At 47.8% G+C, this 26,969-nt stretch overlaps 7 protein-coding genes across 7 annotated transcripts in view; 3 read left to right on the plus strand and 4 right to left on the minus strand.

Annotated features, from left to right (window-relative positions):
• The window catches only part of F4817DRAFT_331113 (enolase C-terminal domain-like protein), a 2,165-nt gene extending 622 nt beyond the window's left edge, over positions 1–1,543 (plus strand). Inside the window, exon 2 of the mRNA XM_049302477.1 lies at positions 157–1,543. Within this exon, the coding sequence (XP_049160999.1) occupies positions 157–1,353 (1,197 nt within the window). The 3' untranslated portion in view covers positions 1,354–1,543. The remainder of the gene's footprint in view (positions 1–156) is intronic.
• A 112-nt stretch (positions 1,544–1,655) lies between these two features.
• On the minus strand, positions 1,656–4,255 carry F4817DRAFT_331114 (flavoprotein). The gene has a single exon (XM_049302478.1). It carries the CDS (start codon positions 3,738–3,740, stop codon positions 1,941–1,943), a length of 1,800 nt encoding a protein of 599 aa, XP_049161000.1. The 5' UTR covers positions 3,741–4,255; the 3' UTR covers positions 1,656–1,940.
• An 827-nt stretch (positions 4,256–5,082) lies between these two features.
• Positions 5,083–6,997, minus strand: F4817DRAFT_313818 (uncharacterized protein; the record flags this gene model as incomplete). Its single annotated transcript, XM_049300309.1, has 5 exons — positions 5,083–5,368; positions 5,439–6,086; positions 6,145–6,181; positions 6,242–6,892; positions 6,967–6,997. The coding sequence occupies 5 exons, from the start codon at positions 6,995–6,997 to the stop codon at positions 5,083–5,085; spliced, it is 1,653 nt and encodes a 550-aa protein (XP_049161001.1).
• Positions 6,998–7,937: 940 nt separating this feature from the next.
• Positions 7,938–9,771, minus strand: F4817DRAFT_331117 (WD40 repeat-like protein). Its single transcript, XM_049302479.1, has 4 exons — positions 9,450–9,771; positions 9,347–9,385; positions 9,119–9,234; positions 7,938–9,062 (listed from the first exon to the last, which is right to left on the minus strand). Exons 1-4 carry the CDS (start codon positions 9,450–9,452, stop codon positions 8,312–8,314), a joined length of 909 nt encoding a protein of 302 aa, XP_049161002.1. The 5' UTR covers positions 9,453–9,771; the 3' UTR covers positions 7,938–8,311.
• A 198-nt stretch (positions 9,772–9,969) lies between these two features.
• Positions 9,970–11,903, plus strand: F4817DRAFT_32188 (uncharacterized protein). Its single transcript, XM_049301326.1, has 2 exons — positions 9,970–10,615; positions 10,671–11,903. Exons 1-2 carry the CDS (start codon positions 10,481–10,483, stop codon positions 11,619–11,621), a joined length of 1,086 nt encoding a protein of 361 aa, XP_049161003.1. The 5' UTR covers positions 9,970–10,480; the 3' UTR covers positions 11,622–11,903.
• A 4,630-nt stretch (positions 11,904–16,533) lies between these two features.
• Positions 16,534–17,463, plus strand: F4817DRAFT_331127 (cross-pathway control 1). The gene has a single exon (XM_049302480.1). The coding sequence runs from the start codon at positions 16,553–16,555 to the stop codon at positions 17,138–17,140; it is 588 nt and encodes a 195-aa protein (XP_049161004.1). The 5' UTR covers positions 16,534–16,552; the 3' UTR covers positions 17,141–17,463.
• Positions 17,464–19,534: 2,071 nt separating this feature from the next.
• F4817DRAFT_331128 (P-loop containing nucleoside triphosphate hydrolase protein) lies at positions 19,535–22,309 on the minus strand. The gene is made up of 3 exons (XM_049302481.1): positions 21,206–22,309; positions 21,069–21,149; positions 19,535–21,015 (listed from the first exon to the last, which is right to left on the minus strand). The coding sequence occupies exons 1-3, from the start codon at positions 21,998–22,000 to the stop codon at positions 19,630–19,632; spliced, it is 2,262 nt and encodes a 753-aa protein (XP_049161005.1). The 5' UTR covers positions 22,001–22,309; the 3' UTR covers positions 19,535–19,629.
• Between the last annotated feature and the right edge of the window lie 4,660 nt (positions 22,310–26,969).

Below are 26,969 nucleotides of genomic sequence, written 5' to 3' on the forward strand. Positions count from 1 at the left end.
TTATTTTACCTTTATTTAATACCCCCTATTTTTTATAAATTAAAATTCCCATGAATGTTTATTCCCACCCCCCCACCCGACTCAATATCCCCCCCCCCCCCCCCCCCCCCCCTTCTCTCTTCAGAAAATAAAGCAAAAACCACTAACACAACCCAGACCTTCACAATCGGCCGCGGCAACGACATCGTCTGCGCCGCAATATCCCACCTAGCCGAGCGCATCAAAAACCGCACCCTCTCAAGCCTAGTCTCCAACTGGGGCCAGACCTGGCGCCACCTAGTCAACGACTCCCAACTGCGCTGGATCGGCCCCGAGAAAGGCGTCATCCACCTCGCCCTCGGCGCCGTCGTCAACGCCGTCTGGGACCTGTGGGCCAAGACCCTCGGCAAGCCCGTCTGGCGCGTCGTCGCCGAAATGACCCCCGAAGAAGTCGTCCGGTGCATCGACTTCCGATACATCACGGACGCGATCACGCCCGCGGAGGCGCTGGCCCTACTAACGAAAGCCCAAGACGGCAAAGACGCGCGGTTTGCAGACGCGCTGGAGAGCCGCGCCGTCCCCGCGTATACCACCAGCGCGGGCTGGCTAGGCTACGGCGAAGACAAGATGCGCGCATTACTCCGCGAGACCCTCGCGAACGGGTACAAGCACTTCAAGCTCAAGGTCGGCGGGCCCGTCGACCAGGACAAGCGCCGCCTGGCCATCGCGCGCGACATCATCGGGTACGACCGGGGCAACGTGCTCATGGTCGACGCGAACCAGATCTGGAGCGTGCCCGACGCCATCGCCCACATGAAGCAGCTCGCCGAGTACAAGCCGTGGTTCATCGAGGAGCCCACGTCGCCCGACGACATACTCGGCCACAAAGCGGTGCGCGACGCCCTCCGTCCGTACGGCATCGGGGTCGCCACGGGCGAGATGTGCCAGAACCGCGTCGTTTTCAAGCAACTTCTCGCGAGCGGCGCCATCGACGTGTGCCAGATCGACGCGTGCCGTCTCGGCGGCGTCAACGAGGTTTTAGCCGTGCTGCTCATGGCGGCGAAATTCGGGGTCCCGGTAGTTCCGCACTCGGGGGGCGTGGGACTGCCGGAGTACACGCAGCATCTGAGCACGATCGACTACGTGGTCGTTAGCGGGAAGCGCTCTGTGCTGGAGTACGTGGACCATTTGCACGAGCACTTCCTGCATCCGTCCGCGGTGAAGGACGGGTACTACCAGACGCCGACGGAGCCGGGGTACAGCGTGGAGATGAAGGCGGAGAGTATGGATCGGTTTAGTTACCCGGGCGAGGAGGGGGTTAGCTGGTGGAGGACTGAGGAGGCTCGGCCGATTTTGGAGGGGGAGAAGATATAGATTTTGAAAGGGGTAAGGCCGCTTGAATGTGTTGGAAAGGAATTGGGTGGGAAAAGGGGCTACGTATTTGATAACTATGGCGGAGCATTAAATAGGTAGGCATCGTGGTACTGCGATATACTCTGCATCTAAAACGGCCATATATCAAAATCTAAGTAGAGAAAACAATGGCATACTTTGAATTCCACCAGACAACAGTGCATACTAAATTCGAAGACAGATATTTACGAACTCTTCGTGGCATGAATCCAGTTCAGGATGAGATACCTCGGTAGTAATGATATGCAGAATCTAGCTAGAGAGGAGACACAGTAAAGGCGTCCGAGTGGTCTCAGTTAATGTACAAATATGATACTATTTAACCTCGTTCGGGTTAAGTTAGTCTATAAATTTGCCATACTCACAATAACCCGTACATTACTTCATTTTTGGGGTTGGGCAGCTTCTACATCCAACTACAACATACCCAGATACATCCCATGTCACCTCTAGTTATCTCGGACTTTTACTTCATATATTATCAACATATACATGACCATACATATACACACGAATTGCCAACCATACATCCATGCTCACAGTTATAGTTATAGCCGTCTGATCTTCATCCACTCGTTCGTGCCGAGCCCCAGGTTCAAGCCATTTCGAGCCCACCATCTACGGACTGGTCTAGGATCTCCGATGGCATCCTCAAGCGCCTCCTCGATATCACAAGTTTTATATTCCACCCTGTGCGTTCTACCATCGACCTGGTACTCCCCCCGGGCATACTGCTTCCACCACTCCAGCACATCGACGTACCCTTGCTTCGTCGGCGCGACTAACACCTGGGAGTCAAAGGACAGCTTATCCCCCTTGAGTTCCCGCCACACGTCTAGTACCGCAGTCTGTCCGTGCGCGCTAGCGATCTTGCAGACGCCCTCGCTGTGAGCTGCCGGAATCCCCGAGCTTTCCCACCAACGTAGTACTGCCGTCTGCCCATACTGAGCGGCAGTGAGGAGACTACGACCGGGTTTAAGCGGGATGTTATCGTGTTTCAGCGCGGCATCTCTCCACCATTCTAAGACAAGAAGGTGTCCTTTTGCCGAGGCCGACTCGAGCGCTGCCTCAGTATACTTAAGCATGAGGCCAGAGCGGAGCCACCAATCCAAAACGTGAACGTAACCCATACGCGAAGCGTTATCTAATGCTTCGGCGTCATATTCCTTCTTCAGAAACGAAGGAGACGTGTTCCACCAGTCGAGAATATCCGTCCGCCCGTATACTCCAGAAGCCTTATTCGGCAATAATTTGGAGCTGAAGGACGCCCAGAAGACCTTGCTGAGATGCGTTTCTAGGTAGGTGAGAACACCCGTAAGCGAAAACTTGATGATAAGTTTTACCGCCAAATAAGACACGAAGCGGAGTCCCTTTGGTGCTTCTGAGAGTTTTTGACAAATCGCTTCCGTTCCGGGACACGAGAGAATCAACCACTCGAGATCGTGTATGTATAACTCGATAGGGTCAGATAGGGCCGCACGATCAGTCCTCCATTCCGGTGGTGTCTTCAAATTCGTAAATATGTTAAGAGCCGTAGCCAACTCCCAATCGCCGACGTGTTCGAATATAATGGACCATATCTCCGGCGGTAAGGTCTTGGTGGACCGAGTGGTAGCGGTTGTATGTAAGGCCTGTTGGGTGGCAACTTCGACATCGTGTCCTAGGCTCATCAACTCGGCTTGGTTTTTTATTATGCCAACCAGGTCGTTGAATCCATCCCATGATACTGTTCGCTTATGCACACTCTGCCCCTCATAATGCCATAATACAGGGGCCATAACCTTGACCCAATTCCATTTGCGCTTGATTTTGCTCAGCTGCTTCTTCGTCATGGGATTCTCCCACATCTGCATCGACATGCCAGGTACTAGCAGAATCTTCTTAGAGACATCCCATGCTCTTAATATTTCTAGGAGGGTAGTGTCGGCGATGCCAGACATCATCTTGGCGAGGTGGTCAGCATCGATAGGGGCTAGGACGAGCAGGTCAGCCCACTCGACGAGTTCGAAGGCGGTTTGTCTGGCTGATTCTATGGCATCTCTAGTCCTCTGGTCGGCGTCGATAGCCAGCGTAGCCAAGCTCCTATTCTCCATGACAATAATATCATGAGTTAGCCGAACGGGTATCTCGTCGACCAGGGCACGGGTCTCGATCTGGGCATCCTTGAGGAGACGCACGGCAATAGCCTGAGCGTAGGCGACATCTCTTTGGCCATTTGCGGCAACCAGTAGACGTAGTCTTCTAGTTCGTGGCATTAGGTGTAACGATGAGGAGGACGAGTTTGCGGTGAGAGAAGTAGGAAAAAGACGGGGATCGAAGGCAGAGTCGGTAGAAGAATCATCGGCCATGTTGACGCATTATGACGGTGGAGTATCAGCGTCAGTAACCGGTGTCTGTGCTAATAATGGTTCGATACGCTTCGGGCACCAATGCGTTTATCGTCGGTATCGCGATAGCGTTGGTCGATATTAAGAGCGGGCGTGTAGGTACGATAGTTTCGACGGTAATCTCAATCACTCGGGTACTCGACAGCTTATCCCTGACGCTCCAGAGGCAAGGGCGGGTCGAGTATGATGACAGAAAAGTGTAAATACTACTGGTATTTAGACGTTATGGACAGCCCCACGCCAAGTCGCGATAGACGACCCTAAAGATCCGACGGGCTCGAAGAACTGGAGAACTTCCAAGTGGCGCTTTCGAATAAAGATTTGTACTAGTAAATCTCTAAAGATATAAGAGAGTATGAAATTAAATGCCGTTAGTTAAGCGAATTGAATTGAATTGTGACATTCGCACGTTACATAGATAGGTATCTATATGTAAAAGTGGTATGGGTGGCGGAAGTTGAAGCATGATATTTTCTAGTCTTAGACAAAATGTTCGTATGATCGATACATGTACATGCATGTACAATCTATTGTACGTCAAGTACGTACATGCATATGGAAGCCGAAGCGGCTGGAACTTCACTTGCTCCACCTCTGTACCTACCTCTAGGTACCTAAATCAAGACTTGATAGGTACATGTAGTGGGGTAGGCTAGCTGGTCAAACATCAATACGCAGGTACATGTCCGGATCTGTACGCACCCGTTTTATTTTTTCAAGGTATGTAAATAGCCTCAACCGTAAAAGGTCGGAGCTAAGTACGGGTCGACGGAACCCCTTATTGTCTAACTTGTCAAAGTGTTGTCCAAATTCCCATAACTAAATCTTAAACGCTTAAGAGATACCCAGGTAAATATATGCATTGCATACCTCTATAGCACACAGCTATGCAAAAATCTACAATAAAAATAAACACATCCCGACGTCACGAAGGAAACATATTACAATAAGTGATATTCCAATTCTAAGAAGAAATCCTAATTTTCCATTCCGCAATCAAGAGCGTCTCCATGTTATTCTTACTCCCGCCCTACATAGAATATGCGCGCTATGGTGTGTACCGTGCAACAAAGCATAAGCATAGGACAAACAGCTATCTGATATCCTAGCCTTAACAATTAAACCGGTATAAACAAGGGGGGATTGATAACAGTTGCGGTGGTGAATGTAGACGTGAATATAGAGGCCGCCATGTGTAAGAACCTCGTCTTCCTACGTGGTATCGAGGAAGAAGAAAAAATATGGTTAAAAAAAGAAACGTAACTCGAACGCCTTGTCGCTCGCCTGGTAGAAGTCATCATTATCAGCGCAAACCAATCACACTCATCTCAAGTGTCCACACTCTCCGAATCCACACTTTCAGAGTGCCCTCTACACCCTCCACGTCTTGAAGATCCACTCCTTCCCACCAGCAACGCCGCGCTGGCTTTCTCCAGAAGAGCAGCAACTTCTGCGCCATGCCAACAGCATTGTTTCCCATGTCGTTACCGCGTATATCGCTACGTAGTCGAGCAAGGGCCAAACTGCATACGACAGCTTTATTAGGCTCTCCAGCACGGTGGCCCCACCTGTCATCGTGGTTGAAACCGCTGTATTAATCGTTAGGAATAAGCAATTCGTAAATTAGGTTAGGACGAGACGCGAAGAAATGCCACTTACCCAGCTGTCAGCATCTCGATCAAGTGCGCCTCGGTCGTGCCGGGCTCGTCGCTTCTCTTCAGGCCCGAAAAGATCCCGTCTTGCTTGAGCAAAGCTCTAGCAGCGGCACGCTTGACCTCGATCATCTCAGCTTGATTAATGTCCGGTCGAGGGGGAATCGCATAAAAGTCAAGGTCTTCTCGCAGGACAATAATACCAGCTCGCTTGCTTCCGTCATCACCTCGGCCGCCCAACGAGTCGATGGGAACAGCACCGCCTTCCGGTGAGGCAGTAGGGGAGGCTTCATTGGGGATAGATTGGGCTACGTTCCGGAAGAAATCTAGCATGTATTGTAGAGATGCAGGATCATACTGGGAAATAAGGTCAGTGATATGTATATTTATATTGGAGACAAGATTGCGAAGTGTAGAAGCAGGAAGACATGTGTTAAGCGGCACAGTAGACGCTTCGCATGTGATATTTGAGGTAATCTGAGTGAAATGTGTAGGGGGGTTATCATTGAGTGTACTGACATCGACTTGAACGGCATCACCCTCGGAAAAGCCGCCCATATGGCCTTCAGGAAAGAGGCCGTTGGGGAATAAGGAGAGGAGGACAAATTCAGGTAGCGTCAGCAGCTCGTCTCTAGATAGTATGAAGCGCGTGCCACTACACAGAAGACTCAATTAGCATCCAATCAAAAGATAATCTAGTAAGAATGGTTTACCGTAAGTCCATGGTGATGGTTTCGTCAACGCCGACATCTATAATCCAGTTTTAATATTCCTATTCAATTCGAGGGTACTATTTCTTGCGCCTCTTACCTCCGATAGAATTGACAGGAGGACCTCCTTGCTGGACTTGAGTAATAATACTCGACGCACCACCGGCAGCCGCCATTAGATACGTAAATGAGAGTAACGGACTGTATCCTTCAGAATATGCGGGAGGCGGTTCGTTAGGATCGTCGACTTTCTGGCTCGACTCGCCCTTGACGTCCTGTGGGAGCGCCCGTTTAGTTTCTGCGACTGTGTCGTCGAACGAAGTAGACCTCTCGAGAGGGCTGTCAAACGCCGAGTCGGAGGGTGCGTAAGCTGGAGCAGCAGCAGTCGCAGATGATGCACCGGCTTCGGAAGTAGGTCCGCAAGTAGTCGGCGCAAGCTTGAAGTGGTCGTCTACGGTGTATAGACTTGAGAACGGTGGCGGAGCGGGACGAGAGGCGACTAACGAAAACGACGTGGAAGCAGAAGCTTCAGAAGTCGGGTAGGGATATTGCGGAGGAGGTGAACGTCCCCGGCTGAGATTGTCTAGATTGTCTAGATTGTCTAGATTGTCTACTTCGTCGTTCTCGAATCTCAGGTTCCCTTCGTCTTCGTCGATATTGGTCGGTGGGAGCCCGGCGGACACGGACTGTCCGTGACTTTCCTCCTGCAATTCAGACAACTTGGCGGTGTAAGCTGCGAAGTGGAAAGCTCCTTTTTTTTTTGTGAGCGGCTGTTGGCGCTGATGTTATTCACGGCCGAATGTGTTGTCGCTTTGGATTACACACGGCAGCAAGCGGGCTGATGTCTCTGTCGCATAGGGAATCAGACACTAAGTTTAGATATTAAGCATCACTTTGATGATCAAAAGTGGTCGCAATTGTACAAGATCAAAAGTGTCAAACAAGTTCAAGAACAGTAAGTTGCAATTATGAAGTTGATGATTCTAGGAATCCCAGGTTCGACTTCCTTAATTTTATTGGTACTGACAAGGCCCCCTGAAGCTGGAGTACACCGATGTATCTTAAAGCTTTGTTTGGCAGAGAAGGTACTTAGCAATCTTGGTACGACCAACAGCCTGGGGTGCCGCCTTCCATGTTTGGTCACAACATTATGACTGGTTGACTAACCGCCAATTGTTAGTCAATCCAATCAATCCAATTAGTAGAGTTATCCATAACGATGTCCAATCGATAAGGCATACCGTTATTGCATAGGTATTATATTATTGTATATCAAGCACATGTATGTCTTCTCCATCGAACAATCAAACCTGGTTCTCGAGAGATGATCTATCTAGATTACCTATCCATGAATTTTTACGATACGTTAACAGCTTTAGCCGCTAAAATGATATACATCTAGAATTACAAGCATAGGTAATTAAGTCCAGAACCACGATTAAAGAAACAGCCACCTTATTGTCTGTCTAACTCTTGCCTTAGACAATTCTACTTTCAAAGTTGTTTGATGTTTCGACATTGAACCCTAAAATATTGAAACAGTTTGTGCAACAGTCCATTTATATGTACGTTTGAAGTAAGGTACCTCAAGTTATTTATGTTGGGCCTATGAATATTTGTAGGAGGCGGCCAACATGTCCAATGTTATAGCCCTTACATATGTGTATCCAACACATCGATGGGTAAGAGATGCAGATGCACGGGTGTGGATATCTAGGTGCTGTTTAACAAATACGAGGTTCCAATAATAGAATAAGTATAGAGAATATTTTGATAATTAATGTTGATAGATTGTAGTTGTCTTAGTCTGAGTTATACAACAACTGGTAGCAAATAGAAGCATATCCTCCTTTCTCAGCTCGAATATAGCGAATATCATGAAATACCTAAGGATCGAAGGAAAATAAAGAATTACATGCACATCCTTAACAACAAGTCATAGTATCACACCCGTGAAATAGAACTCGTATTACCATCTCTACAACTGTTGTGAGATATCACGTTTATTTCTTAAGTTTTAGGACCGCCGCAGGGGGCAAGTAGACCTGCTTTTTGGTGACCAACAGTCCTGTCAAATCAATGCCTCTTCTACATATGAACGCCGGGCTTCATGACAATCATCCTCGACCCGTCCCCGTAATCGATCCCTTCATCTACTAGGCCTAGATCCTCATTCCTCCATCGTCTTGACACATTCCCACTCGCCTCGCAAGTTCTCCTTCCATAACGAAACTTTATTGTCGCCGCCGCTAACGGCCAATACGTTCCCGCTAAGGCTCCAGCTGACGCGCCATACCTCCGCGTCAAAGTTCAACACCTTAGACGACCACTGGCCCTGGCTAGCATTATCGCTCGTCCAGATTCGTACCGTCTTGTCTTGTGATGCCGATGCAATATAGCTCTTCTGTAGTACCGTCGGGCTCCATGCCACATCTCGTACCCAATCTGTGTGCCCTGCCAATGGCTCCCGCTCCTGCTTGTATCCTTGCGTGGCAGGGTCGTAGGCCCACAGCTTAAGCACATTGTCACAACCTCCCGTAACGAAACGGCGCTGGCCAAGAGCACCCGGGCCTGGGGGTGCAGAAGAGATGATGCTACCAGGCGTTGTGGCAGGTGCCCAGGAAACCGAGTTGACACCAAGGCCGTGTGCCGGGAACGAGACGTGGGAGAAGTTGTTGTCCTTAAACTCGAGCACGGACACGTTTCCGTCAGACGACGCGCACGCCAGAAGACAGCCCGATTCGTGCGGTGACCATGCGACCATGTTCACCGAGGCCTTGTGGAGAGCAAAGTCGAAGATTCTTTGCCATTGGTTCGATTGTTCGCGCCAGATAAATACCTTGCCATCGTAGCCTGCCGAGGCGAGGATGTTGCCGTACTTAGGGTGCGCCCACGAAACACACCACACTGCGCCTTCGTGACTATACCCATGATTGTTAGGGGTGTTGTTGCTTTGATAGGGAGAAACAGTCCATACCCTTTCAACGTCTCAGTCAGCCGTTGAGATTCGCCTTCGATCTCGAATATCTTGATCGTCTTGTCCGAGGAACATGTTGCAAGCCGTCGGCCATAGTAGTCGAGGACAGCATCATGCTAAAGGATGTTAGCGAAAGCTTTGGTGTAGCCGCAATGGATGTTGGAGGTGGAGCTATCGTATCAAGTGGAATCGAAGCGTGGTATGGGTTTCGCTCGGTGTTTTACATACAATCATGTCATCGTGGCCAGAGTTGGTTATTACTTGCGCCTGTAGTAGAGCAAATGTCAGTAAGTCACAGACTAACAGCTATAGATTTAACTAGCCAACATACCATCTTGAGAAAAGGATATAAAGAGATAGCTTGTAGGGGATATAAAGCTCGGGACTCGACCAAGGAAAGTCGTGTTGTTATCTGATTTAGTTCTTGATAGGGTCACCTTGGCTTGGATGTTCAAGCTGTCAAGTCGCCTGTACCTTCAACTTGGCAGCTGAGGTAAACAAGTTCCAAAGCTCCACTGAAGTTCACCAAGTGTACACTATGTACAATTCGTACACCAAAGATCAATGGCATGCATTCAATGTTGAATGTTACTGGTTGGTGGAACAGTCCAGATTTCATTAAGCTGAGCTCCACTTCAGGGCTTTTTCGGATTAATATTTTTCAATGGCATACGGATTAGAACAAGGGGCGCGGCAAGGTTCCACTGGCATGCACATGGCGGGGTCCTGTGGGGATTTTGTTTCTATGTACATACCTAGGTACGTACCTGCGTTAGTAAGGAATCTTGAGCCGATAAGAGAAGAATTGACATCATGGTTGGCCGGTCGGTATATTGAACCGTGTCTGCCGAGGCTAAAGCTTACATCGCAAAGGAACTCCGAACGGTACCTTTCCTCGTGATGATGCTGATTTGAATTACTTCAAATCCAACATATGCAATTCGTGAGAAGGGTTGTCATTATTTCTTCAACTTCTTCCCTTCCCCGACATGTATTATTAGTATTATTAGTATACCTGCGCACCTACCTAGGTACCTATCTTGTGTACCTTCCCTAATAACCTGACTCAGTACATGTAACCTAGGATATCAAGGTTCTGTCCAACTCAGAACGTCATTTTCGTCGGTTCCTTTGTCTACCTGGCAAACATCTTTTAGGTCACCACCACCACTTTCAAGTTTCACGCACACAACACAACACACACATAATACACACCCTGAAATATTCGCCAATTTCTCAACTCTCTTCTTTCCTCAGCTAAACTCGACCTTCATTCAAAAAGTTAGCGACCAGCCGAGTACCATACCCTCAACGACAACTAAACCTCCATATCGCATCGCCACTTTGTACTAGTCCATCAGAATGGCGGACAATCTCTGCGGTCCTTCGACCGCTCCCAAATCACTATCCCGACACTTTGAACAGGACCGTTCTCTACAGCAAGACCGATTCGCTTCTTCTGCCGGACCCTCCAGCGGCGTTCACGATGCGACACAGGTTAGTGTTCATCTCAGTTTAGCTGATTCAATGTCTTCTTCTAACACTATCACAGCGCTTTCGCAGCCTTAACTTAGGCGACAACAGATTCACGTCGGATTTCTCAGGATTTCAAAATGCATCCTTTATGGATATCTCCCCTGACGTTAGAAATTGGAATCACAATCACCAATTAGTCCCTTACCCATCCTTTGCTAACGACGATGCCTTCTCCCCCATCGATCGCGTCAACCCTTCAACGCGCCCTAGAGTTGCCCCCGAGCGCTTCAATACCTCCTCCCGAACTAGCGCTACCGCCGCCACCATCCCCACCATACCCATCATGTCTACTCCTGTAGGCCCTTCCACGACGACTCATTTCCCAAACCTCGTCGCTCAACGTCGTACAGACTGGGCCAACGAGTTCAACCAGAGGATGGCCCGTCGCGATTTCAGTCAGATGAATCAAAGCTTCGGTCCTCCTGGACAGGCATTCAGACCTATGAACGCCTATGGTGAAAACATGTTGCGGCAGGATATGGCCATCCGCCCTAACCAGGTCCCCGGCCCCAAAGACGATCTCGACTTCGACGCCGAGCTACGTGCCTGGGCTGCTGCCAATAGTCCTGAGACGCAAGCTCAAGCTAACGCGTGGCTTCATGTTGAGGACACCTCTGCAGGCGGCCGTGTTCGCGCCACACAGGCTACTACACAGTCGACTGATTCTCATCAACTTACCATGCAGAATCTGACTACCCTCGAGCAAGAGACCGTTACGGTAGTCGAGCACCCCTCGAGCGGTTTGGCCGAATCCACAACTGAGACGGAGGAGATGGCTCAGTCTCGAGGCAAAGAGGATTCGGAACTGGCCATGGCCGCGCAGCAGATCCTAGATTCTGTCTCGGGGAACAAGTCTGATAAGTTCAAGAACTCTGGCTTCATTCAGATGATGCAGAAGATTGCGGCGCAGGAGCTGGTCGTTCGGGATAACAACTTGGTTGAATTTCCCCAAACGACTGCCAACTAAATTGATATTGATTGCTAATACTGACACCGAGGCGCCGTCACTGAAAGAGGTGGCGTTGAAGCCCGTTGCTGTCGAAGACTCATTTTTATGAGTAGGGCTAGGACTGATTAAGGAGCGAGATGCTTTACAGGCACGCGTTGATTTTTACTAGTATGTAGAAATAACATACATCATGATACCCTACAGTGCTGTGTTCTATTACCGGCTGTGCATGTTTCTTTATTGCGAGTCGTAATTCATAATCTCCTATAATAAGCAAGCTCTATGTGGATATTGCCTATAGGTCTGTCTGTACTTCTCACCCCTTTTAGCTGACGCCATGCTATGTACGAGCCGGGTTTACTTAATTCCAAACAATATTGCCCCTATGCTTAAGGGAGAAACTTGTCTATAACATATTTAAATATCACTTTTGTGCTACCGATGCTCACGAACCGTAGTACTCGGAATAATGGAACGGGAAAGCAGGCGTTGACGCCAGCCCGAGATCCCGACATCACGAATAAGGGGTAAATATAATCCCCGTATAACCCGCTCACCCCCTCCCCCCCATTGTAGAGGATAATGGCCAAACAAAAAAATCGCAAGAGAAGCCATACCAATAAAAAGGGCGGCTGTGCTCATAATAAGATTCCAATAAAAGAGCACATGTCAACCCGGATCGCAGCCTTGCGTCGTATCCGTATCGACTGCTCCGGGTCCGACCGTGCCGCGACGGTTCACATACGCCTACGAGACAAGGGAACCAATGCGGAGCCCGCGGACCACACCGGCGGTAAGGCGACCACCCAAAATTCAAATCCAATATTCGCCATGCGGCTGCGGGTGTCCTAAGGCGGCTATCTTACGTTTCCCATCCCCCGGTTAGTTGCCGTGATTCCTGCAGGCGGCTTACGTGAACACTGGAGAAGAAAACAGAATGAATGCTGGGTAGTTACCTACCTATGTATGGTATGTATTTCGGGGTCGGACTTACGGGAGTTGAATGCATGTATGTCGGTGTTGCATACATATACTTATATGCACAAGATCTATTATAGGTACATACCTCTGCTTGGTATGATGTTCAAGGGGTTATGAGCGGCTGACGAGAGCCGCTACGTAATATGGACGGCGCGTGAAGCGGCCCATAAGGCGTAAGGTAGCCGATACATATCGAGCATTTCCACGGACGTAGGCCATAACGTAGTAGGTAATATACAATGCCTTCGTAACCCGATATTGGTAGGCCCATAAGCACGGATGAATTCGTAGAGCACTAACGCGGCTCCGCGCGCCTTGTGGTATTAGATCGGAACTCTGCCTAATATGTAGAGAGGCGACGTGGCCTCGTTGAAGAACCCATCTTGGTTTGGCGTTGTGACGAGTGAACCAAGAATTAGGAACGAAAGGGAAGACCTGTGTAGTGTATGCAGGACTGGGGGTCCTACATAGGGCTGATAAGGCGTGCCGTGTCGGCCTGGGAAAGATGCGGATACGGTCCTTTTTCTCCTGTGATGTCGTGAAATGTCTCAAACATGTGGATTACCAATGGTTTTATCTCATTTGATATTCGGAATGCATATCATATGTAATAGAAACGGGTCCTCGAGGAACCGGAAAGCAACGGCGTAAAAGACTGCGCCCTGCGTCTTGTAGAAAAGATGGAAACGCACAAACGCATCTCAGCCTGCTATCCACCGATATGCAACCCTACTGTGGATTAGGATTACCTGCAGGACAGGGTCTCTAAAGTAGGCAATCTTGGTGAGATTTCCGTAAGACACTGATTTATACGAATCTCTCCGTTTTCATTCCTTTGCCTCAGCATATTCGTATGTCGGCTCTCCGTGCCGTGAAACACAATACAGCCACTTTCGATACGTATTAGGTGCGGTTAGAGAACGAAAAGAAGGCAGGGCATGGCGAGAACTACCCTTACCGAATAATCTGTGTGCCACTATTATGTACGATAGAGATTATGATAGTCGACAGTGTAGTCTATGTGTAGTCTGTATGTAGTCGAATGCACGGAGAGTCAAGCGTGAAATCGAATATGAGTCATAATCCGAACGGCAGGGCTAAGAAACACTGAAACTGCAACTATGCGTTGGAATTGGTTGATCCGATTGCTTGAAATGCTCCTGTCGCTGATCTATTACCCATGTCGCTAATCCATGGCCTATCCGAATTGAGATTCGATTCCGCCAGAGACAGAGCGCGGGGAGCTTTTGTCCTTTTTGCAACGCCCCATGAACACTGTGGGGTTGAAAAGATGCGAGATTGGAATGGATGGATATTTTAATTTTTCGATGCAACCCGCGTTGCACACGCGTCTGCGAATCCTCAAGTATACGAAGTACGCAATTGAGTTGACAACTGCGCACATGCGAAAAACGTACCTAACAATGGATCTGCGACGTCATGTAAATCTATACATGTATCATCAAGCATCAACCATATATTGGTTCTTAAATCTCCTGCAACTGCATCGATGGATCATCGTCAGTGGAGCCAGTGAGTGAGATAATAATTTTTGAAAGTGAGAAAAAAAAGGTTAGCGGAGACAAGAATAAGCGAATTGATCAGCATAACAACCGTTCAATGAAAAGCTGACCATCCAAGACTTTAAAAGAAGAATACGGTATCATATAGTTACTGCGAGTAGTGTACCGTATATGATAGATTAATAATGAACAATCGTAAAATCGAGTTCGAGACCGAAGGACGCCCGACTTGTACATATGTACTGGCAGAATTTAAAGACTCGTAATTGTATGTAATGTAGCTAAGCGTTTAGCTCGATGTCGCATCCAATATCTCCATTCCAGGCCCATTTAAATGTTCCATCTAATATGGATACGTGCGCACTACAACGTTTGTAAAGCGGGTTTCTCGAGGCATTTTGTCGTTGCTGAATATCACGAGGAGGAGAATCTCTGCTTCCTATGGACAAGAAGACTTAGAAGACCTTTCCTCATTTAGCTGGCCGACGACCAAAGAGCCAATAGAATTTATTTGCGACATGTAGGAGCGAACAGACAATAATAGGAATATCGTAATCCGTCACAAGCCTTGGCTTTAAATGGTTTAGAGTCTTGGCGATGCAGCCCCCAGAAACCGGCAGGACGGACAGAGAGATCGACGGTTTTGATTGAAACGGTGTTAGCATATTTCAAGTCCGCAATAGCTGGAAACTAGGTATTCGCGGTGATAAGACGACTTTTGCGACGATCGGACTTTTTTTCTTCGTCAAGTTGCATATACATATCGACGTATATTCTCGGATTGCGCGCGCCACTACGACGCTGTAGCTAGAAATAAGGACCTACTTCAAACATACGTACGTTATGTAGAGAAAGTCTAGATTCGCAAAGTATTGCATTAGGTACTTTCTGCTGCATAATACCGTTGCGTCCGTTGCGAATTAGTGCTTTTTTCTTTTTCTTTTTTTTAATTCCACATAAACTTCCATCAGTTGCGACAAGGTTCGTATCTACGGAACAGACTAAAAAATAATTACAGCAGGAAATACGGAAGAAGGCTGTGCGCTAGTTGAAGGAGGAGCATTAGGAGGCAGGGGTCGTTAGTGTAGAACGGAACTGTGGATCCATCAAGTATGAGTCACACGCTCTCAAGCGAACGTATTTTGTTCTTTCCTAACTGAACATGTGTTTCATCCATCAAGCTTGCCCTAGAAGTCGCTTCAAAGTGCAATCAAAATTGTTAGTGGTTAACAAGTAACTGTCAGACCTACATAACTAGCCGCACCCGGGTATCCTTGTCTCCAGAAATATACCCACGCGTACGCCTAACAACCTTAGTAACGCTAAGGCCCCCCCTGCGCCCCTCCCCGTTTCTTGCCAAAGTTACAAAGTTGCAAAGTTGCGAAGTTGCGAGGCACGGGTTTTTGTCTTTTGGCTTTGGCTCTTGGCGAAGGGATTGTTGCCTGAAAAATTACTAAAGTCTCACCTCTCCCACCGAAATTCAGGCACGAACCTTTTTTTTCTTTCTCCCCTCTTCTTATCCTCCATACAATTACAGAACCATATCATAAGCAGACATCAGAGCATTCATCAAGATGCGCTAAACAAACCAGACCTCGTGTCTTTTCTCTTTCTCATGTGCTCCCCGTAGCAACAGTCAAAATTCAGTCTCCAAGGAATAACAATCATCTCCCCACTCAACCCTTCTTCTCAGCTCTCCCTTTCCAGGAAGAACTGAACTCATACGAAGCTATTCACAGCTCTCCGAGTTCCCTCACCACCGCCAACATTCCCCAGCAAGACTCTTTAGTCTTCACCACGGATTCTCAACAGCAAACATGGCTTCCCTCCAGTTCCCCGAGCCTGCCGGCACAATCCGCGCAATCCAACTTCCCACCACCGCAACAGGACTTTGTCTTGTTCGATCAACCTCCGCCTCAGAGACAGAACGTTAACCGATCTGTATCCTCGCCTGCCTCAGTAGCAGTATCAGCCTTTGGATCTCTCAACGTCAACCCTAGCCGCTCTCCGCATATCACAAACGGTTCTTCACCTTCAATACAGAATCAGCGAGTGGCTCAGATTATCCGGGCAACAGGACATCAGACTTCTTCCTCTACGGCATTTACCAATCGGTTTAATCCTTCTATACAAAATCAGAACCTACAACAGTATTACGCATCAATTTCTGCTTTACCCTCTGCCGCTGCGGCGAACCAAAATCGTGCTGCTCGCCCACCTGTACCTCTTTTCACGCAGGGCGGCGGTAATCAGCAGGCGGCCAGGATGGATCTTCAAGGTAATTACTCAACCTCTTTCTCTAATTGCATCCCTATCTTACACAACCCAGACGCCCTTAGTCTTGAGGACCTCACGGCCTTCCAGGGGCCAACAACTGCCTACTCTTCCCCTGGAATTCCCGGCTACGACGTGAGTGTGAGCTCTGCCTCTAGCACTGCTAGCAACATGGGCACCATTTCACCCCAAGACTTGTTCCTCGACCCCACCACGTCTGCCCCGAACTCCACCGCGATCACGAACTTGACGTCACCTTCCATATATGACGGGTCTCCTGAGCTTCAAGATTATGATTTTGAACTGTCCCCGAATATTGGTGGTAACAACGATTTCGACCATGGCTTTAGTAGGGCATGGCCTTCTTTGTTTCCCGAGGATAACCCAGTTGTCAATGCTGCCTCTACCGCTGACGAATTGTCACCGGCACAGCAGTCTGATGAGCAAGAGGCGGCGGAACCCGCTTCTAAACCTCGTCGCAAATCTGGTAACTCCCCGTCGTCCGGGAATCATGGCAGACACTCTTCAGTCTCTGGTGTGAACCCTCGTCGTCGAGACAAACCACTTCCTCCTATCATAGTTGATGATCCGAGCGATTCGGTTGCCATGAAGCGAGCGCGAAACACACTGGCAGCTCGTAAGTCTCGTGAACGTAAAGCGATACGATTTGAGGAACTTGAAGCGAAGATTGCTGGTCTTGAGAAAGAGCGTGATTTTTGGAAGAGGAGATGCGAAGCACTAGAATCTCAAACTGGTTAATATTGGTAACGTTATGGGATGTGTGTTGCACGAAACGAACTGGAGGGTAGCCCAATGATGGCGACCCATCCACTTTCAGCGAGGCAGCAGTACCAAGTTGGTACTATCGGCGCAATCAGATAAGACGCCATCTGCCGTGGGTATATAGTATAGAGAGTTCTTACGTGTCGTTTCCAAGCATATTTTTGGGGTTCCCGCAGCTGAGGAACGAATTAAAACAGGTGGCCGGTATTTCCTAGTGTCTGTTTTCAATAGTCAAATAGTCTCCGCCACTTCCCATTGGGTCTTTTTGGGCCAGATATCAATACAACGAGTTCAGTGTATATGTTCGTCATGTCCTTTCGAATGAAGTTAACCAACTCGTTCCGTACCATCGTGATTCGTTCCACGTCATATTAATCTGAGTATCGATCGATCTAAGATCACAGGTAACGTTTCCTAGACTTCGGTTGCTTATTTTATACTTGTATGCCCAGGTGTAGTGTTTGCTTGCTTGCGTCTGCCCTCCGGGCGGGTTGTTGTGTAGTTTTCTTGTGGAAACGGAAGCAAAATAAGTCCAGCTTGGTCTATACCATGTAGGTATGTATCTGCTACATGCATGGCTCACGTAGATTCATTCGCTTCCATGAACAGTTTGTGACTAGCAATCGTCTGAACAGTTTATTTGCTTCCTTTTGCTCTATTCCGCAGTCATGCTGCCGGTTTGTAACTGGGTTTGCTAAGATAGGCTGAAATATACTACATGTAGGTACAGTTAGAGGGGGTTAAAGAGACGGTCGTTTTAGGAGTTCTCTATTGTGATTATATATATATGATATGCGTATCATTTATATTGCTAGTCACGGCACTATGTCTGTGGCCCTTTTATACCTTATCGGCGCGAGACACTTCTGGGTTAAAACATTCTAGCCAGCAAGTAGTGAGGCAGCAGGTAGATGATCTAGACTCCTTGGTGACGTTTTGAGACACTTTAGCTTGTGTCGAGTCTAGTGTCTTAGGAACAGCCAGTGTATACCTATATAGTTCATCTATAGTTATGTGAAAGACACTACATAGGTAGCTTTGGTTTATTTATATAGAGAATTGGTCATATACAAATTTAAATAGTGAGGTCACTGTAGATGACCATACTCTTTCTTAGGCGGTCTCCTAGTATAAATATATGCCAGTGGCGTCAATATTGGAGAAAGTTCCTAGTTATTGTTCAGTAATTCCAGGTATGGCACTCGGGAGCATCATATATATATTAACCCCCTCCCCCCTAGGATGCTTGACATATTGCACTTGACCCCTATGCCATAAGATAACTCCATTGATATATATACAACATAACTACCCTATGTCAATGTTATCAGCAAAAGAGGCGTCTAGAGTTTTTTAGGGGGAAGTGACTGGAAAAGATGGCGTTGCGGCTACAAAATTATTTTCTGGACCAGAGACCCCTTTAGATATCACAGAATCAGTTGAAGGACTAAACTTTTCCTTCTAAAAACAGTAGATAAGAACCATCGTATTATACATTGTGTACGGTTTCAGAAAAGCCAGAAGGCAAGCTATAAAAAGGATAGGATAGATATTATTCTATTTCTCATCCGGAAGCGGATAGGGCGACAAATGTTGTTGAAATAATTTAGAAGGAAAAAGAAAAAGTAATAAAACAACAAAAAGACAAAAAAAGGCCCCAAAGGTCCAACCCCAGCGCATTTGAACTATAGCAAGAAGGCCCCCATCTCGCCGCCCTGCGCCGTGCTCGAACCCGGAAACGCCATCGAAAAACCCGGCGGGCGGGTTTTATCTACAACCGTCATACCTAGACAACCACTAAGCCACGGCCTCGTTGGGTTGCGTATCTAAAGGTCAGGAGTGATAGTGCGGTTTGTTAATTGGTCTTTTAAGGCTGCTGCGGGTTGCTTGGGGAAATGCGTTACTGGTGCGTACAGGTGTAGGTGGTTGCCTGGCGACGGCGAGGTTGGTGAGGGGCGTGTTTAGGTGGGCTTGGGGGTTTTGGCTGCTGCGGTGAAGTGGAGGCAGAGATGTGACGAGAGGAATACATGGGATGCTGCTAGTATTACACTCTCATCTCTAGATGTAAAATACTTCTAAGCTTCACCCTTCGTAGTTTAGATACCATATATTCGAGTAAACAGATGACCTTATTGCTGTTTTGTACTTCTATACTTCTCCGTGATTCCTACCTTGTTTCGATATCTCAGACTAGGTGACGAATATCGTTTTGTCTAAATCATAATGTTTTTGTGGTTTACAGTTAGGAACACTCTTCCTAACCATAAAGACTACCTACATATACCTGCAAGTGGACAGACGACTACACCACGATCATCTCAGAATCGCTAATGACACATGGAATACCAATAGTTAAGCACACAATCGATATTTCAACATCTCAATCATATCTTATTCACATATACCTAGGTATCTATTTAACCTATACCCCCTACATAACCCCCCCTATCCTATTCAACAACCCCCTAATGCGCCTTAACCACACCAGCCGCATCCGCCTGCGCCGCAATCCTCTTCTTATACGCCTGGACATCACCCGGGAACTTCCAAACCGTCCCATTCTCACAAACCCACAAGCTCGTACACACAGTCTGCAACATGGTCACGTCGTGAGAAACCATGAGCACGCCTCCTTGGAACTCGCGCAGCGCCTCGGACAAGGCATCCATAGCTTCGATATCCAAATGATTGGACGGTTCGTCGAGAACCAAGATATGCGGCTGCGTGAGGGCCAAACACGCGAACGCAACCCTGGACTTCTGACCTCCGGAGAGGACTTCCATCTTCTGCAGGCCGGTTGTGCCCGTAATACCGAACGCGCCGAGTGTCCGGCGGTACTCCTCGTCCGTGCGACCGGGGTATTCTTTGGACATGAAGCTGACGGCGCTCACGGTGAGGTCGAGCGCGTCGACGTGGTGCTGCGCGAAGAAACCGATGCGCAGGCGCGAGTTTTGCTGGATGAGACCCTTGGTTGCCGATAACTTGCCAATAAGCAACTTTAGGATGGTAGTTTTACCCGCACCGTTGGGTCCAACAATACCGATACGTGAGTCCAGTTGCACATCCAAGTCCACGTTTCGTAGTAGGATCTTGTCTTCGCTGTACCCGAACGTGACCCCTGACATTTGCACGATTGGCGGCGAAAGCTTCTCCACCTCTGGGAACCGGAACTTGACACTGTATTCTGTCTCTGGCGGTTCGAGAATAGGCATACGCTCCAGCTTCTTGATACGCGACTGTGCTTCGGCAGCCTTGCCAGCGTTGTATCGGAACTTGTCGATGAAGGCCTGTAGATGGGCGCGCTGCGCCACGTTGTTTTCGTACTCTCGCTTTGCGGTCTTTTTGCGCTCCTCTCGGGTGGCGTAGAAGGATTCGAAGTTGGCTCCCCTGTAGTAATCGAGCCTCATCGAGTGCTGGTGTATAATATCTGTCGCGACTTCGTTTAGGAAAGCTCTGTCGTGACTGACTACCAAGACAGTGCTCGGGTATGTGAGTAGGTAGTTAGAAAGGAAAGTAATCGAGGGGACGTCCAACATGTTGGACGGTTCGTCGAGAAGTAATAGATCAGGCTCGCAGAAAAGGGCTCTGGCAAGGGCCAGACGCATACGCCAACCACCGGAGAACGTCTTAGTTGCGAACTGCTGGCGTTCAGCGGAGAAGCCCAGACCGGCTAGGATACTAGCAGCTCTGGACTCTGCCTTGTCTGACTCCATCTCGGCCAACTTGGCCTGGATTTCTCCCAACTTCTGGTCAAGCGCTTCTCGGTCAAGGTCCAGCTTCGCAGCATCTGCGGCGGTATCTGCCATAGACGATCGCTGTGACTCGATTTCGGCAAGACGAGCTGTTATCTCCTAGAAACAAAACATGAGCGACTGCTATTAGAGTCATGGAAGGGACAACGTACTGTTTGCTCTTTGAGCAACACCTTTCGCCAAACGTCGGCATCCAAGACGGCCTGTAAGGCGGATGTGTCATCACCGGTGATCTGGCGTATATTAGCATATAGGACGTATTATTATTTAGCTGGAATGAGTGACATACCTCTTGTTCGACGTGGAGAATAGAAATATGCGTAGGCACTGGTAACTCTCGTCTTGAGAGCGCTCTGAGCAGCGTGGATTTACCAACACCGTTGTGACCAACCAAACCGTAACGGTGCCCGTATGCCAGTGTTAAGTCCGTATCCGCCAAGATACGGGTACCACCAATGCCGACATCGATGTTTTCAATTTTGATATCCTTCGTTTTGCCGGCACCGTTGCCAGAACCAAGCTGTAAGGGGTTGACAGCCATGTAGAACTCCTCATAGCTCTGAGCATCTTCGGCTTGGTTGATCAGTTTAGATGCTTCATACTCAACCGTCTTGAACTGCTTCTTGCTCTGCTTGGCGGCGATTTTGCGCTCTGCCTTCTCAAGCTTCTTCCGGTCAACCTTAGACTCCACCTTACGAGCGTTGGCAGATTCAAGGTCGACACTCCCGGTAGCCACAGCTAGAGTCGAGGACATGTTTCGCTGAGCACCGACCTGGATGGCCTGGTCTAACCGCCTCACGGCGGACGGTCCCCGTCTCTCACCATTGCTGCTGTTGACTTCCTCATACTTGTCAACCCACTTAGAGACGATGGATCGAATCTTGTCCTGGTTGGACCCAGCCGAATCACCGGAAGCGGACAAAAGGAGCTCAGTGATAGCAGCAGCGGCCTCGGCTAGCGGAGACAGACCAGAGGATTCCTCGTCGCCGACCCACGCGGTGGATGCATGTCTAAGATAGCCTACCGAATATTCGGAGACAACGGGATCGATATCCGGAATGGCGGCTCTGATATCGGCCTCCATTTTGGGGGACGGGATGGAACGGGAAATTAGCGTGGAGGATTTATCGAGGAATTATCGATCCCAGCAAATGGTAGTCCTTGGGACTTGTCGAAACGGGACTCAATTTGCGAAGACCTCAGCCTGGTTCGTTGCCCCCCTGGTTGTAAGATTTAATTTCCAAGGTACGGAATGTATCTAGTGTAGTTGCGGATGTTCCTTTTGCTGCCCCGAGCGGTAGTCACGGATTGAAAGCTTGGACTATGGCGATCTATATGAAAGATAGGCACAATTAGAATAGGCACAATTATCACAAAATGAAGTCTGAAATGTTATGGATTAAGAAAGAGTGGGACCAGATATAGCGACACAGTAAGCAAATAGTCATCTAAATATTAATAACACTGTACCAAGTATATCGTTTACATAAATAATTCATGCCCCTTATGTAATTAATTTGAATCGGTTTATCCTCGGTCTATTGACGTTTGTACCATTATACAAACTCACAGGTACATCACATGTAGAAGCAGCCGACTTTCATGTAAGTGTCCGTGATATGAGGTATAGATTCAATTTTTCTCAATCGTTTGAATATGAAAGCCGATCAATAATAATATTCGGCTAGGTAGTCAGAGTCATGTTTGAATCAACCGGCGCTACGGCATTGACCTTTGAGATCACGACTCTTCAGCCATACCAAGTTCCTTCAGGGGTATCCCTTACCATAGTACGATGCTGGAAACCTACCTTATTCTTGATTTCTTCCCACTCAGTCGACGGCTAGGTCCGATTGATATATGCTGGGATATCATGATATGATAGGCTACCGACGTGGAGGGATAGGACCCGGCTATATCTCAAAGAGTGCTTAACCACGGAATCCCAGCCAATAATAAATCAACATCGGCAGCAAGGAGACGAGAAGCGCAAGGCTAGCCCTAAAAGCTTGGGAACAAAACAAAACAAAACAAAACAAAAAAGTCCTACGTATGAAGCCTCGGAGTTTACTATGCTGAGATATTTATATTGTGCTGTCAACGCCACAGTAATCGGCGAAATTAGTACTGCTGCGTCAGCGTCGCAACTGGAAAGGCTTGTTGGATCGATCTCGTCCCAATACATACATACCTACGCGCGTGCCAATAGGATATTCTGCCTGTCCTGTCCCGGTTGCCGTGCGGAGCAAAGCGAAGCGCGTGGGATGGACGCGACGCACTATGTACTAACCGCGGACGCGCTCTGGGATCGGAAAATCGCAATCCTACCTGGAAGCTTGAAACGCGGCGCCATTCCGTCGCGGCCAATATCCCGATTTTGATTGGTTGTTCTACGCACTTAGCTATCGCAAGCCTCTGTGGGATTCTTCAGCTAGCCAATGTCTCGTCGTGCCCTATCATTTCCCTTGTGGGCAGTTGTGAAGTTTTGGTGGGCTCTTATTTGAGTATGGTAATGCTGGGATGCGACTATTATGTATTGTGTTGGTCCCTATTAGGTTGGATGTCCGGGTAGGACGAAGCTGGAACTATTACCTATATGTCTAATGGATGCAACGTATTGCATTACACGCTTTTCGTAAGTCTACCTATACTACGATAACTTCATTTTCTTTCATTGAGTCGTAACGAAATGTATGGTGTCGGTAATATGCCCCCTTTTCTTACTCACAGAGATATCGCAAACGACACGAGCGGGATTGTTGTACGATTTTTTACCACGCCATAGGTGGTGTTGTGCTTTTTAATCGATCCCCGAACACGCCTGCTCGTGTGGGGGTTACATTTCGCCTCTTGAAGGGGATTCAACGTCATATCATCAAGTAATAATCGATTTGAGACATAGCCGTAAGTCAAGTAGGATGTTAGCAAGTAGGCATTCCGAGTTAGCAAACCGCCATGTTAAAGTCATGTTGCAGTCATAAATCCGTCGCAGCAGCATGATAAAGGGGGAACTGCTGCTCACCGTCTCCTTGCTTTTGTCCGACCTGACGCCAACTTGTTAATAGCATGATCTCCGGCCCGCGCCTAGATGACGGGCCTTAACACGGCATAACGCCGCCGCACCTGGGAGGATCTGGTTTCACTTCTGCTCTGTTGGGTGGCTCGCAGGTGAAGTGATGCTGCGGATAACTTTTGATTAATCGGCGTTGGCACACCGCCCGGTTGCATTGCTAGGAAGAATGAAGGTAGCTGGGCTCGGCCGTAGGTCGCCGAGTAAACTACCTATCTACTAGCATAAGTTGGGATTTCTACGCCGAGGAAATGTGAGGTCATAGTCAGGCTTTGTCGTTTGGCTGACAAATTTTGATCCAAGGGTCTCCTGTCTGATACTAACTACCTGTAAGAGGCATCTCGATATGCTCGTAGATAATTTCCGAGAAAACTACTAGTCACTTAGCACTCTACTAACTACCGTAAGCCCTCTATTCTCCACAACGATCTCGAGAAATCGGATGATTTCTACCGAGTGTTAGACTGGATAATTATATTGATGGACTGATGTATTCGTTTCTTGTTTTACTCGGTCTTCATGTATACAGTTCTTTTTCGACATAGTGTTGCAGTAGAGGGCGGACACTGGCGTTTATATAGACCAATTATAAGAAACCCCCTTAGTTGTCTCTTAGACCTGGTGTAGGCAACTTTCAAGACAGTTCATTGTTATTGTTATTGTTGCTGTTAGTGTTATTGACTTCGGTCCCCCGCTTGTGGAGTATGTGGCTCATGTTGGTAGATCCAAGTTCATGGTGTTTTTGTCAAACTGGCCCACATAATGCGGCACCTTGCGATTATGTACGAGCCGGCAGTCCCATCAGAAGCGTAAGTGATATATCATGCTACACTTGCTCTCTTCCTTTTACCGAGTTTTCGGTCTCAAATCACATTCTTGCAAAATGAGGTTGAGCAGGTTTCACTTATAAGCCACATCACGTCAAAATCTCACCAGCGTGCCAGGTACACGACGCCTCCAAAGCTCTATTGATTATTGATCAATGCCATTGATAGGAGTGAGGGGTAACACGAGGGAAAGACTGGGTACTGGTAGCTATTTTAAGGAGGAATAGATCTCCACATCTCTACATAGCTTTCATCGTCACACGGCTGATGTAAGTATTAGTGTATGTATTTAGGTAGTTATTTACAAATCTAGCTGAGGCATGAGGTATGTATTGTTATGCTGGATAGTGCTATTCACTAGTCTGTAGCGAACAGCCTTGATCCTTGCCCGTTGATAGGTCATTCCACGCGCTCACCATTTTACTAGCTACATACCTAGCAGATATCTAAGGTACCTATCTAGGTAGTATTTTCTTGGGAGAGGTCAAGTGCCTAAAGGAAAAGGCGAGCTACATTGTAAATAGATGTGATTCGGGTGTCAAATGTTTGCATCCGTTCCGTTGTGGTCTGAATAATTTAGGGGGATTCAAAGGCTTCTGATATCAAAGGCGGGCTCTGGAGTTTTGTGTGGTTAATAGACCGAGGTAAAGGTATAAGCGACACTACATAGGCATAATAAGACGGCTGCAATTCGTGATAGGAGCCGTCGGATCGTGACGGCACGGCAAGACACCTTATCCATGACAAGCAAGCAGGGCCTTGTCTCGTGTTTCAACCTCGATTGGCCCCAATGTTCATGGGCTATTATTTTACAATACACAACTGGGATGCGCCGCAATCTACTTAGGTAACACTCGTATGCGTGTCTCGCCACCCAGCAGCTTTTCAGTCGTTGCTATCTATCCTTTGAAATAACTCATAATTATAAGTAGGATTACCTAGGTATTGTGATACGTGGATAAAAGAAGCTTCCCACGTTTGTCTTCATTTGCAGACCTCTAGTAAGCCGTTCCGGGGGTAGGAATACATAATGGTAGACCGGAGAATTACGAATAGGGCGAACCACGAGCAGAGTTTTTTTCCCCAGGCGGATGGATACACAAAAGGCGATGGCAATTAGATCAATATGTAGGTGTAAATGTGATGTGTAATTATGGGATGACGGGATGTGCCAGACGCTGTTAATAATTGGTGGTACGACCTACTCGTTCCCCATGGGCACAGCTTGCTCATGTCGTGATTCGTGACAGCAGGCGATGGTAGACGACTAGCTACTGGTTGCAATGGTAGATGGTTGGGCACGGGATTCCCCAGGAGGGAACACAGGCATTTACACTGAAGCGGCAAGCATTAGTATAGGTATGTTAGTACGGCACCGACCGCGAATATTGCGAGTTGAAAAAGTGTGACGGTGAGGCCTAATTGCTGAGATTGTTTGCGTTTGGTGATCATCAACTGCCTAAGTGTGTTAGAGTAAGAAATGCGAGATATCTCGCAGGCTCTTCTGCTTCCGGATTTAATGTATGTCGGACGTACAAAGCCGGGCGAACTCGAGTATTTAGGGAGATATCCTCATTATATTATGACAAGTATGATAAGCCTGCCTTGTTTGTAAGACTTGGAATAAGCACTTGCGCAACTAAAGTGCAGTTTTTAGGAATTGATATATATTATGGGGTTATATCTTCCTACACTTATGTATGTTGTTATAGATATTCGTGCAGTTTTTCTTTTCTTTAAGAATCTCATGCTTAGACAAGACTAGATGCTGGAACGACAGCAGAGTATATCAGTGAGATAAGAAAATATTGCGTGTGTAATGTATCTCAAAACCATTAGAGGTAGCGGTAGCTCGAAGCACACGATGTATCCGGGCATGGTAGTATTGTAGTATCTGAGCATCTGTGGCATAAATCAAGAAAGTGTCGTAAACTTGCAGTAGTCTGCACAACTAGCGGCGCCTAGGAGGACTTGTTATACAGACTTGTTGTTATACACGAACCGAGCATCTGGAACTACCGTACCTAGACACAAGGATCATATATGTAACTAATGCATCACCATTTAGGGCTGTAATTTCGAACCGCGGAGTGCTCACATAGTATTGTTCGTAGTATCGTTCTTAGCTCGCTATCCCGAAATGCTGGTTGCTGCAA

Source organism: Daldinia loculata (assembly GCF_022478755.1).
Source record: "Daldinia loculata strain CBS 113971 unplaced genomic scaffold F4817scaffold_12, whole genome shotgun sequence".
Taxonomy (NCBI): domain Eukaryota; kingdom Fungi; phylum Ascomycota; class Sordariomycetes; order Xylariales; family Hypoxylaceae; genus Daldinia; species Daldinia loculata.